Source organism: Natrix helvetica, assembly GCF_964273705.1.
Source record: "Natrix helvetica genome assembly, chromosome: 1".
Classification (NCBI taxonomy): Eukaryota; Metazoa; Chordata; class Lepidosauria; order Squamata; family Natricidae; genus Natrix; species Natrix helvetica.
Window position 1 is genome coordinate 134579594 of NC_138548.1, and position 13657 is coordinate 134593250.

The 13657-nt window shown below is 37.9% G+C and overlaps 1 protein-coding gene across 1 annotated transcript in view; it reads left to right on the forward strand.

Annotated features, from left to right (window-relative positions):
- Positions 1-9260, forward strand: part of SLC49A4 (solute carrier family 49 member 4) — a 90348-nt gene extending 81088 nt beyond the window's left edge. The window contains exons 8-9 of the mRNA XM_081938798.1: positions 6446-6628; positions 8505-9260. Of these exons, the coding sequence (XP_081794924.1) occupies positions 6446-6628; positions 8505-8620 (299 nt within the window). The 3' untranslated portion in view covers positions 8621-9260. The remainder of the gene's footprint in view (positions 1-6445; positions 6629-8504) is intronic.
- Positions 9261-13657: the final 4397 nt, after the last annotated feature.

The following is a 13657-nucleotide window of genomic DNA, read 5'->3' on the forward strand; positions in this document are numbered from 1 at the left end:
TGGATAGTTTGAGTAAGTCAGGTTTGTATGTTGTTGTTTTTAATTTCATCTCTCTCTCCCACTTTCTTTCTTTTTTTCTTTTTCTTTCTCTCTCTCTCTGGCTCTTTGTCTCTCTCTCCCTCCCTCCTTCTCTGTCTCCCTCTGTCATTTTCTCTGGGTGTCTATCTGTCTGCCTCTCTCTCTGTATCTCTGTCTCTCTCTCCTCCTTCCCCCATCTCTGTCACTCTGTGTGTGTTTGTGTGTGTGTGTCTCTCACTCACTCTGTGTGTGTGTGTGTCTGTCTCTGTCTCTCCTTCTGTCTCTCTCCCCTCCCCTCCTCTCTCTCTGTCACTCTGTGTATGTGGGTGTGTCTGTCTCTCACTCATTCACTTAATCACTCACTCTGTGTGTGTGTCTCTCTCTGTCTGTCTATCTTTCTCTCCCTCCCTCCCCCTCTCTGTCTCTGTGTGTGTGTGTGTGTGTGTGTGTGTGTGTCTGTCAGTCTCTCTCTGATTCCCTCCCTCACTCCCTCTCTCTGTTCCTCTCTCTGTCTGTCTGTCTCACTCACACACACACACACTGTGGTCACCTTGTTGAGTGTTCCAATCACATTTGAAACACTCAACAACTGGCCTGCATTTATGGTATTTTGCAGCATTCTGCAGTCATAGGACCAAAATTGGTCCTATGACTGCAGAATGCTGCAAAATACCATAAATGCAGGTCAGTTGTTGAGTGTTTCAAATGTGATTGGAACACTCAACAAGGTGACCACAGTGTGTGTGTGTGTGTGTGTGAGACAGACAGACAGACAGACAGACAGACAGACAGACAGACAGACAGAGGAACAGAGAGAGGGAGTGAGAGAGGGAATCAGAGAGAGACTGACAGAGTCTGACAGAATCAGAGAGGTACTTTTAACTACCTGGCAGCGGCGTTTTGCCTTGGGGGGCTCCTCAGAACATCCCTAGACTTCGGAGGGAAGCTTACAGCCCGGAGCAGGAGCAAAGCCCCTTTCCCAACTGGCCCTTCCTCCCTCGGAACGCTTCGGAGGGAAGCTTCTGCAAAAGCCCAGGCGAGTTACAACAAGTTCCCGCCGTTACGAAGTCTCCGAGGCTGTAATTTTCTGAGCTGTGCGCGCGCGCCTGTTTTCCACGGCGTAGAGCAGCGGCGAGATTCTGCGTGGCGAGCGATGATTCCGGGGGCCATCCGAGGAGATGAGGAACGTGAGGGGGGGACCCTGCCCCCCCACTGATGGCCTCTGGAATCATCGCTCGCCGCTGCTCCACGCCGTGGAAAACAGGCGCGCGCGCACAGCTCAGAAAATTACAGCCTCGGAGACTTCGTAACGGCGGGAACTTGTTGTCACTTGCCCGGGCTTTTGCAGAAGCTTCCCTCCGAAGCCCGAGAGGAGGGAGGGGAGCGGGCGCCCGGCACACAGAAGCTCATTTAACAATGCCATTTTAATTAATAGGTCAGTACAATGGCAAAATATTCCACTAGCACCAATTTGGCATACCATTCAAGACTTGTTATTTACTAGGACTTGAAACTGAGGGGACTTGACACTAGCCTTCAACTATAAAGAGCCTTCTGCCTTAACTCTCTAATTACGTTAGCACAAGGCTAGACACAAAGTTTCCATAGCAAAAATGAGATGTCAAACCTTTGTTTTCTGGTTTATATTTGCCATGATAGAAACATCATTGTAACTTTGCAGTCCAGCCTTCCCCTATCCCAAAAGAGCTTTTGGATTTAATCTGTTTTTTCCCCCCAAGTGGAACATGTATATTGTCTTTGAAGGCCAGATTTATTAGAAAGCATTTTTTCCCCTCTTCGACTCTTCAATCAAACATGTCATCCAGCAACACAAGAAATTTTATTTCTAACTATGAAAGGACACAACTAAAAAAAAAAAGCGGCAGAGTAATGAAATGTTGTTAATGGCCAAGTTCACTCCCAGTCTCGGCACTGTATTCTATGTAACCTAACGTTCATTTTATATGTGGCAATATTTATGGAAGGGAACTAGTATAAGCTTAGCATAATTTACAGTTGACTTGAGGACTTTCAAATAACATTCTGCATTCTTGATCACTTTTTTTTTAATTTGTTTGGGATTGTATGCTAGAAAAATCTGAAGAATCCCCCATCCTTTCTATCAAACCAGATACATATTCTGCAAATATCTACGCAAACTTTAAGTATTGTTAGTGAATCCTAGGAACTAGGCACTCAGTAATTAAAATTTTGTTTGACCATAATGCCCATACTAGAACCAATTCTTATCTTTGATGTTTAAAGCATAAAAATGATAAATGATTGATTGTAGAATGGTAAGTTCTGTTAGTTTGCTTATCTGGATTTAAATAAATGTAGATGTTTACATTTAGAAATAAGCTACACTTTTTATAATAATAGCTTCAGTGTAAGGATTTACAGTCCAGACTCTCAGATCTAATTATTTAAACAGTAAAACCTTTCTGTATGCAAATAAGCCTGCACATTAGCTAAGTGTAAAGCAGGCACATGGTGTTTGGGATAGGATACCATTATTGTTTATATCCATCCAATACCATTAGTAGGATGAGGAAAAGAATAACTATTCTTCTTAATAACTTATAAAGCCCAGGAGCTAAGATTTTTATTTTGGACCATCAAGAAATTTATTTTGCTCCATATGAGACCTCATTTGTGGAATTCCTTAGCTTTGTTTTCTTTTGGATGATCTAGCTTTATCTCACCCGAGCCATTGCTGCAGTAGAAATGGGAAAAGCACAACTCATTGAGAGAGTGTCCTGCTATTTACATATTATTATTATTTATAATAAAATTTTATTGGGTTTTCAACATTTATAGGGAAAAGGGTAAATGGACAGGTCTACAAATTTTGGCAGTTGCAAAATGTGAAAGGCGCCCCTCCCTCCATACCCATAGTATACATTTATATATAATGCATTGGTATATAATTGATTACAATCAGCATATTAGTTCTATTACTAAATTCAATCAGATTAAACATTACAGTATAAAATCCAAGTATAATTCCATTATCACTTTCGGTCAATTTATAATAATATGATTTTCTTGTTTATTTTTGTGATCTGAGTCTTCTTGCTATTGCCCCATCTCCCTCCACTGGCAGAGCTCTGGCCCCTCCCGTGTCCTGCGTGTCCGTTGTAATGTCTGGTGTTTTCTCTAGGAGTGTTTTATTTTTTTCCATAAAGGCCTGCGCCTCTATGGGTGCATTGATTCTGATTCTTGTCTCCTCCCAGAATATCAGCATACCTTCAGGCATCAACCATCTAAACCACACCCCTTTCTGGTATAATTTATTCGCTAATTGCTAATAATTCTTCCTTTTTTCTCTAATCTTCTTAGGGATCTGCTTCAGAATGGTTATCTCCATATCATGATATGTCAATGCTTGCCCCCTTTGTACACCCAGAATTTCATCTCTTGTGCTTTTTCTAAGAAATTTAATGTGAACCTCCCTGGGTACATTGTGTGTTCTAGCATAAGCTGAGTTCACTCTATAAACCAGGTCTATATCCCACCCCATCTGTTGTTTTTCTTTGTGTGTGTAGTCAGCCAGGATGTTTGTCATGATGTCCCTTATGTTTTCCCCATCTTCTTCTATAACATTTTGAAATCTAAGATAATAGGACATTCTCTCAAATTCTAATTTCATCTGTTGGATGTCAAGATCTTTGTTCCCTTTCTGCACAGCTTCTACCACCCCCTTCACCTCCTCCACCCCCCCTTCCACAAGGTTCAGTCTTTGTGAGTTCTTATAAATTTGGGCTTGATTTTCTTTAATTTCATCTTTCATTTCCCTTAGCTGTTCCTTGATTTCCTCCTGGCCCTGTAAAATTTGTTGAAGCATTTGTTGAAAGTCCATCTCTGTAGTCTTGGGTTGCATCAGTTCTGTTATCTTTGACTGTGTGGCTGGACTGGATGTTGCAGATGTTGGAGCAGACGTGGCAAAGCCAGGTTTTCCAGGAGGTGGTCTTTTGGATGCCATCCTTTATAACGTTAAAAGTTCAGTCCATATATAAGATAAACAGTTAGAAAAGAAGGGTAGCCAGGTGAATTCCGGGAGCAGGAGAACCAGGCAGAAGAGAATCTCTCTAATAAGTCTGGCAATAGATGAAAAGTTTCCCCTAGAAAGTTCAAAAAATACCAATCCACAAGAGTTTCCTCTGGGAGACACGGAGACAAAGCCCGGAAGCCTGAATTTTAAAGGTGGAGTCAGGTTTCACAGTTCATAAAGACAACGGAAGTGTGCCATCTTGCCCTGCCAGTTTTGGGCACAGAGGCATAACAAAGTTTTTAAAAAAGTTCCAGAAGTCCTCAAATCACAGTAATATATAAAATTAAATTGAAAAGAAAATCATCTCAACCTGGGTGAGGCTTCATTCGTTGGCTCTCCCCCCCTCCTCCTCCCCCAGGGGCTGAGAGCAAAATTGTTCCTCACCGCTTGTCCAAGGGGGGGGAAAACCCCCCTCCCTCCAGCCGCGCCTCCAACTTGCTCCGAAAGTTGTTTTAAAGAAAGCTGAATAATCCTTCGTGCAGAATAGGGAGTGAAGAGAGAAGCAACCTCACCGCACCGCAGCTGCGTCCTTCTATTGTTGCATTCTCCGGTCGGCTTTAGCGAGGCGCGAGGCGCAGAAACGCGAAGCGCCCTCCGATCTTGCTCCCCGGTGCCTTGGGCGCGCGCGAGACCTCCCACCGGCCGCTGCCGCTGCAGGAGACCCCCGCGATGCCGCCCCTCCGGCAGGACCCCTCTGCGGGGTGTCCTGTGCCCCCCAAGGAGTGGGGAAGCCCACCGGGGAGCCGGAGCGGGCAAAGAGCTGCCCGTCGCCGCCGCCGCCGGAACCGGAACTCTACATATTATTCTGGTACAAGAAGAATGTGTTGAAAAATATTAAATTGGGCTCTTCCAATTAAACACTACTAGAATGTTCACTCAATAGAAAATGATGCCTCTTGAGGTTTGGAAACCTGAGAATGAATTATAATACTAAATTGGGACATTATTTTTATTCAATGATATCCGTGTATTTTTGTATTGTTCCGAAAAAGAAGCTTAAGCTAGCCAATGCCTATCGGACATATTTACTCAAGAGAGCAAAAACATTTGCAGGTCTGTCTGGGTAATAGCTCATTTATTGTTGTAATGTACTGTATTTGCAGTAATTGAGTTCTGAAGGATATCAGAATAATTCTGAGAATATGTACACAACTATATGCATAGATGATTTATACAAGAGCCAACAGATATTTTCAATACGGTCCACTTGTTAGTCCACAGAAAGTTCTCTGCTCATTAAGTAAGCATATACAAACGAGAGGATGACATCTGCCCATTACAAGGAGAAATAAAAATTATGTTTTAATCCTTCTGCTCAATTACAGACGATAGATTCAGAAATTCCAGGAGTTTTTTTCTGTACAGCTGGACTACTCAGTTATATGTTATGTGAACAAAGTAACACGCCTTCTGTCCTTTAGGTAGCTATGATTGTACAATATAACATCGCACATATTTGGATCAAATGTATTTGGATCAAATTTATACATACTCAAGTAATATAGCTAACACACACACACACACACACACACACACACACACACAAAACCACAGACGTATTTACTGTATGACTCAAGCTCTTTTCTTTTTTCATAAGCCACACTCTGCATAGCATGGTGACATTAATAAGTTGTGAGAAAACAAAATTAATTATACCATATAAGAAGCACACAAAGAAAATATTGCTAAATCTGGTTTGCATCCTACAATACACCTTTCTGTAACTTTTTCTAAATCACCTTTGCTTCTACCACATTGATATATTGCCTCATGTATTGCCTTTTAACCTTTAAGGTTTTGCTTCTCTTTGACAGGCTCGTAACTTCATCAAGCCATGACTTTCTTGGTTTTACCCTTCCTCTAAATTTGTATGACCAAACCGCTTCTATTTGTTTCATGCACTGGTCACACATATTCGTTGTTAATCTGTATTCACGTAGCACCTATTCTTGACTCCAATCCTTTTTTCACAATGTCAATAAGTAATCTAAGCATGGTGAGATATGGACAGTTGTATGTTGGCTAGCGAAGTAATCTCAAGATTAGAGTTCCTGGCTTGCACAGAATACACACCTGTGCATGGTGTGAAACTAGACTTTGATTGCATTTGTGGCATGCTGGCTCAAATATACTAATTATTGTATTTCTGTTGCTAGCAGGAAATCTGCATATGTCTACAACTATGATTGGCAAATTAGTCTTCTCTTTTCTTAGCCTAGTAAAAATCATTATGTGAAAGCTCCATGTGTGTCTCGTGTTTAAAGTTATAAAAATCTGATCAAAAAGGTTCATATCAAGTTTATTATTATTGCAAACCTGTACAGTAGCAGAGTCGTGGTGCAAAATCACTGAACTTGTGTCCTTTCATTGCAGCCACACTTTACACTTCCTGCATTTTGCTGGGCGTCTTCTTGAACAGCAGCGTCCCTATCTTCTTTGAACTTTTTGTGGAAACGGTCTATCCTGTTCCTGAAGGGATTACCTGTGGTGTGGTCACCTTCCTAAATAACATGTTCATGGGAGTTCTTTTGTTTTTCTTTAGTTTCTACCATAGAGGTAAGACGTGTTTTGAATGCTTGCTCATATAAATTTGCCAATGTGATATATTTCATTCGGAGAGTCATTCACCAAGGTAGACTGCATACACCTCCTCCACTAATGCTAATGATATTGAAACTGGGACATCTAAGTGTTTGTTGAACTGTCTGTCAATCAGAGAATGACATCTTTGTGGAAGCATTCCTTTCTATTTGGAATAATGGCTGTCTTTAAAATAAACACTGTGGAGATTATTATTAAATGTACACTTTTTTAACAAAGATCAGTGCAATATTATTGCTGTAAATCACATTTGTAACTGGCAATCAAAATCTGTGATAAAACTAATCTAGTCTCTTGTTTCAATAATCTAATTCCCTTTGGAGGGAAGAAACAATGTAATTATTTCCTTCCTGTAAATTGTCTCTTTAATCAATTTCCCAATGTAGCAATAAGTGTTACAAAGCTATATTTAAATATGTGTGTGTGTGTGTGTGTACACACATATGCAAAACAGTTTGATAAAGACCAAAGTATGTTCATGTTTTGTGTGTATTCTTATCAAATTACTTCATTTAAATTCCAAATACAAAATTTCCCCTTAGCAAATTCTTAATAATAAGTGTTAAAAAGTTTTTATGAATCCGAGGAGGATTGGAGCTATTAATTCTCGTTAGTTTGTCGTAGGAAGGAGAATAAAGATGGCTGTCTTGCATTCAAATCATTTGTTGGCTCAACCAAGAGCAGGAAAGTCAATCATTCTTTTGTAGCTTTAAAAGTGTAAAGAGAGTTTAGAAAATATCCTCATTAACTTCCACGGTGCTGTCTTAGCTGTGGCAATTATTATTTGATGTATTTTAGAGATGTGTGTACTTAATTGTGTCTCATGGTAATGTGATGCGAAAAAAATCAGATAATTTATTTGGATGTATGTTTGAGAGCATAGCAGATGCTCAGCGAATGTAAGTACTTTCAGCCATGATATTTCCCTGTGAGCATCTGCTGGGATGGCTGTTGGAGGCCAATTCTTGCAATGGTTTTGGAACTTCCAGTCAGATATTCTCTCTTGTCGTCAGGGTTTTTAAACTCTGTGTAAAACTGCTGGGAGATGCCAATGGGAGCTTTTCATCAGCTCCATAGTTCTCGGCTACTGCATTCCAAACTTAATGATCCTGATATAAAGTTTGATTTTGACTTTAATTGTATTAAAGTTTATGGCTATGCTTTCTTTTTTATCTTTAGTTTTATTGCTATAATGCTCCCTGAGTGGGTTTTTTTTTAAATAAAAGCAATAATACAGTTATTAGCCATTCATTAAGAGATATAATTGTCTCTGGTAGGAATGGTTTATTACATATTTCCTCTTTAACATAGAGATTTTAAAGAAAATACACTGTGTTTTATATTTAGCCTGTGGATACGGGATTGACCTAAGCCATAATGTTTGAAGGGTTTTTAGATCTGTAGATGTGTAGAGAGAATTAGAGAAATGGGTGTTTCTTCACTTTTCATTGTTGCAGTGCCTTTAGCTCAATTATAGAATTGTTTTAAAATTTGGGTTCTGATTTGCTCTTTTGTTTTTTTTCAGAGACATTACTTTTTTGTCTTTCAAATATGATACCTAATAGAAAAACCTCTTCCGATCCTGCTTTCAGAAGTCACTAATATGATTTCTCTCAATAGCTGTTGTTGATGAGGCCAGTTCCTTTTGATAAAAGTACTCATTTTGAGACGGTTGATTTTCACTTGAAGATAGCTTTGAGGCTAAAAGCATCCCCTCACTTCCAAAAGTATTGTGGAGTCTAGCTTGTGAGCCTGTTTTTAGAATTACTGCTTTGTTAAAGTGAAATACAGTGTTACACAAATAATGGAACTATTTTTTTTTCTCCTGTAGAATTTTCTTGGTTTAACTGGTGCCTCCCAGGTTCCTGCTTACTAAGCCTTCTACTCATCTTATGCTTCAGGGAATCCTATGACAGACTTTATCTGGATGTGATTGTCTCCGTTTGAAAACCTAAAGCAAGGAAGTTGAAGAGGATGGAAAATAGTACTGGGTTTGACCTGGTTTTTTTGGAAAACAAAGAGACTAAAGGTTTACAGTATACATTCAAAAATTCACCGGGATTTTTTTGGTTGAATTTACAAACAAAAAGGGTTATTTTTAATTCCTAATATGATATTTTATCATTTAGATTGTTATGATGAGTCTTGTATTTGAATGGAATTAGAATATTTTTAAAGAAAATACCTATTCAGAAGAACGTGTGCTAGAAGAAAATATGAACTGTGATATTTTATTTAATAAGCTGCTTGACTGCAAAGATGTGTGCCAACTGAACCTACTTAACAACAAAAGTATAATAGCAATATCATCACAGTTAGGAACTAATGATGGGATTTTTATGGATAAAAGCTTCTTTTAACTCTTTTTCTTTTTTAACTGTTTGGTGTTTTAACAAGAGTTCTGATAATCCCACATTTGTCTTGCTTTGTAATAACATGCTATTTCTTCATTGTGGCATGTTTATAACTAGTGCTTCCATGATGAGATTTCCAACTTAGTTGCTAGGACTGAACAAATTGTTGCTCTCTCACTGTGAATCATCTTGTTTAAGAGGGAATTTGGTTAAATACAAGATAAAAGCTTTAACATCTCCCTAGTTTTTTTTTTAATTTGAAGCTATTTTTGCTTATTTAATCTGGAGGTACCATTATTTTATTTTCCTCTCCAAAAGACAGACAGGCACATACGTACACATGGGGGAGGGGAGGGGATAAGAGAGAGAGACTTGTTACTAAATGGTTCTTGGCAATTGGTGCTATAAATTATGTGAAATTATTTAAATGAAATTGCCTTATAGCCTTATAGCCTAATATAGACATTAAGGTGAGTAAATAGAGAATTATAGTCATGATATACAAAATTGTTTCTGTTCTTAAGGACTGATAATGTCTGACAAATATGGCTTGGTATTGAAGACTTTTACATGATTGTCTGAGAATTATTTTTGGCTCGTGTGTCCTTCCATCAGGAAGGAAGGGCCTCTTCCCCAAATCTTTCAAAGCCAATGAAACAAAGATTACAGTTTTTCTATTATAGGTTAGTCTTTTCCTCAAACTTGTTTACAATATAAAAGCTCTGCTTTTGTTTTTTTAATAACTGTTTAGTAAAGAGACCCACTGGTGGTCTCAAGTGGCCATAAGAATTGCAAAATCAAAATATCAGAATACAGAGCTTCTGAAATTTAGCATAAGCTAGAAAAGGACGATGCTTTCACTGCTCCTGCAGCCTGAATTAAGAGGGACAATTTTTTATTTGACTTGTTTCCAATGTTCTTTCATCTTCAGTTGATTTTTCAAAGTTTCTGGTACACCAAATCTAAAACAAGTTACACATTACTGAAGGCAGCTTGTTTTTCTCAATGTTACACTCATTGTGACACCCATAAAGGGATGTCTTGTGGTGTAACGATCATCTTGATTTTTTTCATCACCCAAACCCTGGATGGCTATCATGTTGTCATTCTGATTCAGAAACAGCACTTTTCTGTTTGTCATTTTTCCTCTATGCAAGTGCATTATTTCTTTAGATTAACTTTCAGGAATGTTAGTTGAGTTACTTGATGCCATTTTATAAGAATGAGGCCACAGTACCTGATTGGCTAGCTAGAAGGAAGGCAGTATTGCATGCATTAATGGTCTGGCTCTTGGTCCCCTGGGATACCATGGAGGCTGTCAGGGGGCCACATTAAAGAATGAATTGTGCTGGTTGTATGTACTGAATCTTGGAAACTTGCGAAAGATAAAAGGCTTTATAATATAATAATAAATGATAAAAAGGAAGCCATGTTTAGTAGCTCATAGTGTACACCCCACATATTCAGGGGAAACAAGAAGGGCAAAACCAGACTGCGGATAATAAATAAGCTTTATCTTCTTAAAAACTTTTCAGACAAAGAGAGCCAGTTTGGTCTACGTAGGTTAAGGCTAGAAAGCAAGAGCTGCGAGTTCAAGTCCCGCCTTAGCCCTCAATGCCAGCTGGGTGATCTTGGACCGGTCGCTTTCTCTCAGCCCGAGTTGTTTCGCAGGGTTGTTATTGTAGGGAAAATAGGAGGAGGAAGGAGTGTTGACTGCTTTGAATTATTGGTAGAAATAACAAAGGTGGGATATAGATAAATAAAATCAATCAATAAGTAAATCGCTGCATCATTGTTACACAGTTATAAGGGGCTGTGCAGAGTTTGCCTGATAGAGCAATGCCAAGAAGCCCCAGTAGGATTATGTCTGTAGTAAAGCCATATTACATTAAATGTGTGATAGAAATAGCCCATGTTTTATTGTACACATAATCTTTCTGTCATTTGTTATGTTTCATTTTGCTTCTGTTCGGTTTTCTCCCTCGTATCAGATTAGAGCTCATGTATTAAATATTATCTCATCAGCATTCTCTGCCATTTCTGTTACTGGAGCTTCAGGGAAAGACACTTTAGCACCACAGTCGGGGATTTCTCTGCACAAGGTCAGGGAAATTCAAACTTGAAATATTTTGCGTTATTAAGCAGTAGCTGACAGTTTGCGATAGCTTTATGCCGCTGCTCCACAGGTTTTGGGCTAGCTTTTCTGTAATTGTTACTGAATAACTATGGCTGCCTGTCCTGTCTAATTTCAGAACATCCACAAATGGAGCAACTTTAAGCACAATTATAAATGATTCTGTAAAATTACTTTTTTTTAAAAAAAAAACCTGTATCGTTTGACAAGTTAGCCCTGAATTCTCAAATTCCCAGTGTCTGATACAATATTAGTTCTAACCCAATACTGTAATTTGCATAGATCAGCAGCAATATGGTATACTGAGTAAAATTACTCCATGTTGGTGTGTAAATATCATAGTCTTGCATAATGTCTGTGTTACTAAACAACCCATGAGCTCATCCTTTCAGAAATATCCCCTTACCAGATTAAACAGTGACACAACTTCTAATGTTCTTTCTTCACTAGAAAATTATCTGCCTCGAAAATAGCCCAAATTGAACTGTATAGCACCAACATCAGCACAGGAAATGTTTTATGACATTTTGTATTATGTCATAAACTCTTATGTTTATGTCATAAAGTGTTTTGTATAATTTGCCGAATTTCAATTCCTGTGAAGATGGCCAAGCCCAGGGAGACTTGTCTCTCTGGATTCGGGTTGCTGTTTTTTTTTAATTCCAGCTTAATAACAAAGGAACTGGCATTCCTTTAGTTCATATGCACCATTTTACCCAGTTTAAAATTAAAGTAATTAGAATTTTAGCAGTATATGGATTACTAAGGCCGGAAACTTACTGACTCAGTACAATTTATGTATAAATCAATACAATACAATACAATAGTAGAGTTGGGAGGGACCTTGGAGGTCTTCTAGTCCAACCCCCTGCCTAGGCAGGAAACCCTATACCGTTTCAGACAAATGGCTATCCAACATATCAGCATAAGATTGTGCTGTAACGTAAGTAGGATTACATTTGCATTAGGTTGTGCTATGATTCATCACTCTAGGATCAGTTTATCCATACATAATTAATCAATATATAACTAATTAGGTAACCTGTACCTTTTCATGTACTGCTGAATTCCATCTGCATTCGTGACAATTTTATTAGCATTAATATTAATCAATAAAGGAAAAAGTACTTTTTTAGAATAACAGGGTTTTTTTTTGTCATTACAATTACTGTAGTTTGTTGCAGGAGACAACCTGAGTATTGAAAGGATGAGTTAGTCATAGTGAAGAATTTAAAAATACTTTACTTAGTGTGAACTGATTCACATTGCTTCACGGTGCAATATGTTTGCTGAGAAGTAAATCCCACTGTATTTATTGAACTTTATTACTACCTAATTTATTATTTTAGCTTTAATGTATCCTAATGAAATTAGTAGGATTTGGAAAATGCATAATTTTTATTGGAATCTGTGCAATTTTGCCATCATAGATAGATGTGTGTGATTTCTACATATAAAAACACATTAGAACGATAAAGCATTTTATACTAACTTCCATGCAACCTACTCTTATGCAGAGAACTCTTGGACTTAAAAAAGAAAGAAAAGAAAATAGTCACTAGAGACCAGGGGAAGGAATGCTAAACATTTTCCATGCTTTCATTCTGTTAAGTTGTGCTATTTTCCTCCATGACTTCTTAAAAAAACAGATAGAAAAGTAGATGAAGAATTAAGCATTTTTAGTCTTCCTCAGTTTTTCGTATTTGAATTTCTTTTTTTTTAAAGAAAATTGTTGCATAGGAGACCCTGGTATCATGCAGTCTATTCTGGCTAATATATTATCTTACTTTGAAAGTATGCTAAAGCTTCTATTGTTTTTATCTTGAATTCTATTTAAAAATGAACATAAGAATTAGACTTACAAAACACAATGGAAAAGATGTCTTAAGTATAAAAGTGGTGCAATTCACAGCAAAAGAATTTCTAGCACCCGTGTCCACAATTTTCTATTATTCCTGAAAAGGAATCTTCAATTCAGTGAAGGGAAGCTACCAATACACCCTTAGGATTCAGCCTGGCATTTTCTGATGATGCTTGTAAGTTAAACCGTACTGCTATTTGATGCATCAGAAACATAACATTATCTAGGATAATGCAATAATCCTTGTTGATCTGTTATATAGTACATATATCTTTCTTTTCAACAAATTGGCCAGCCTCATATTCAAAAAATGCATATTGTGAAAAGACGTAATATAAAGAATGCTAAAGCAGTCTACAGACAAATCTCTTTTACCAGGATTTTCTTTGTGTGTCTTACTAAAAAGAACTAAATACGTATTAGTTGAAATTAAGTAGTATCTTAACCGCTTTCTCTAAATTGTCTGTAAAGATTTCTGATGGTTGCAATTTTGATTTTTTCATTACCTTACTTAATAATGACCTGGAGAACTAAATTCTAATTTGCCGGCATGGCAGAAATTAGGTGTTTGTGATATCGTTACATATATAATGGGCATCATATTTTATTTTCCAGCAGCAATGTGAAAAATTCTC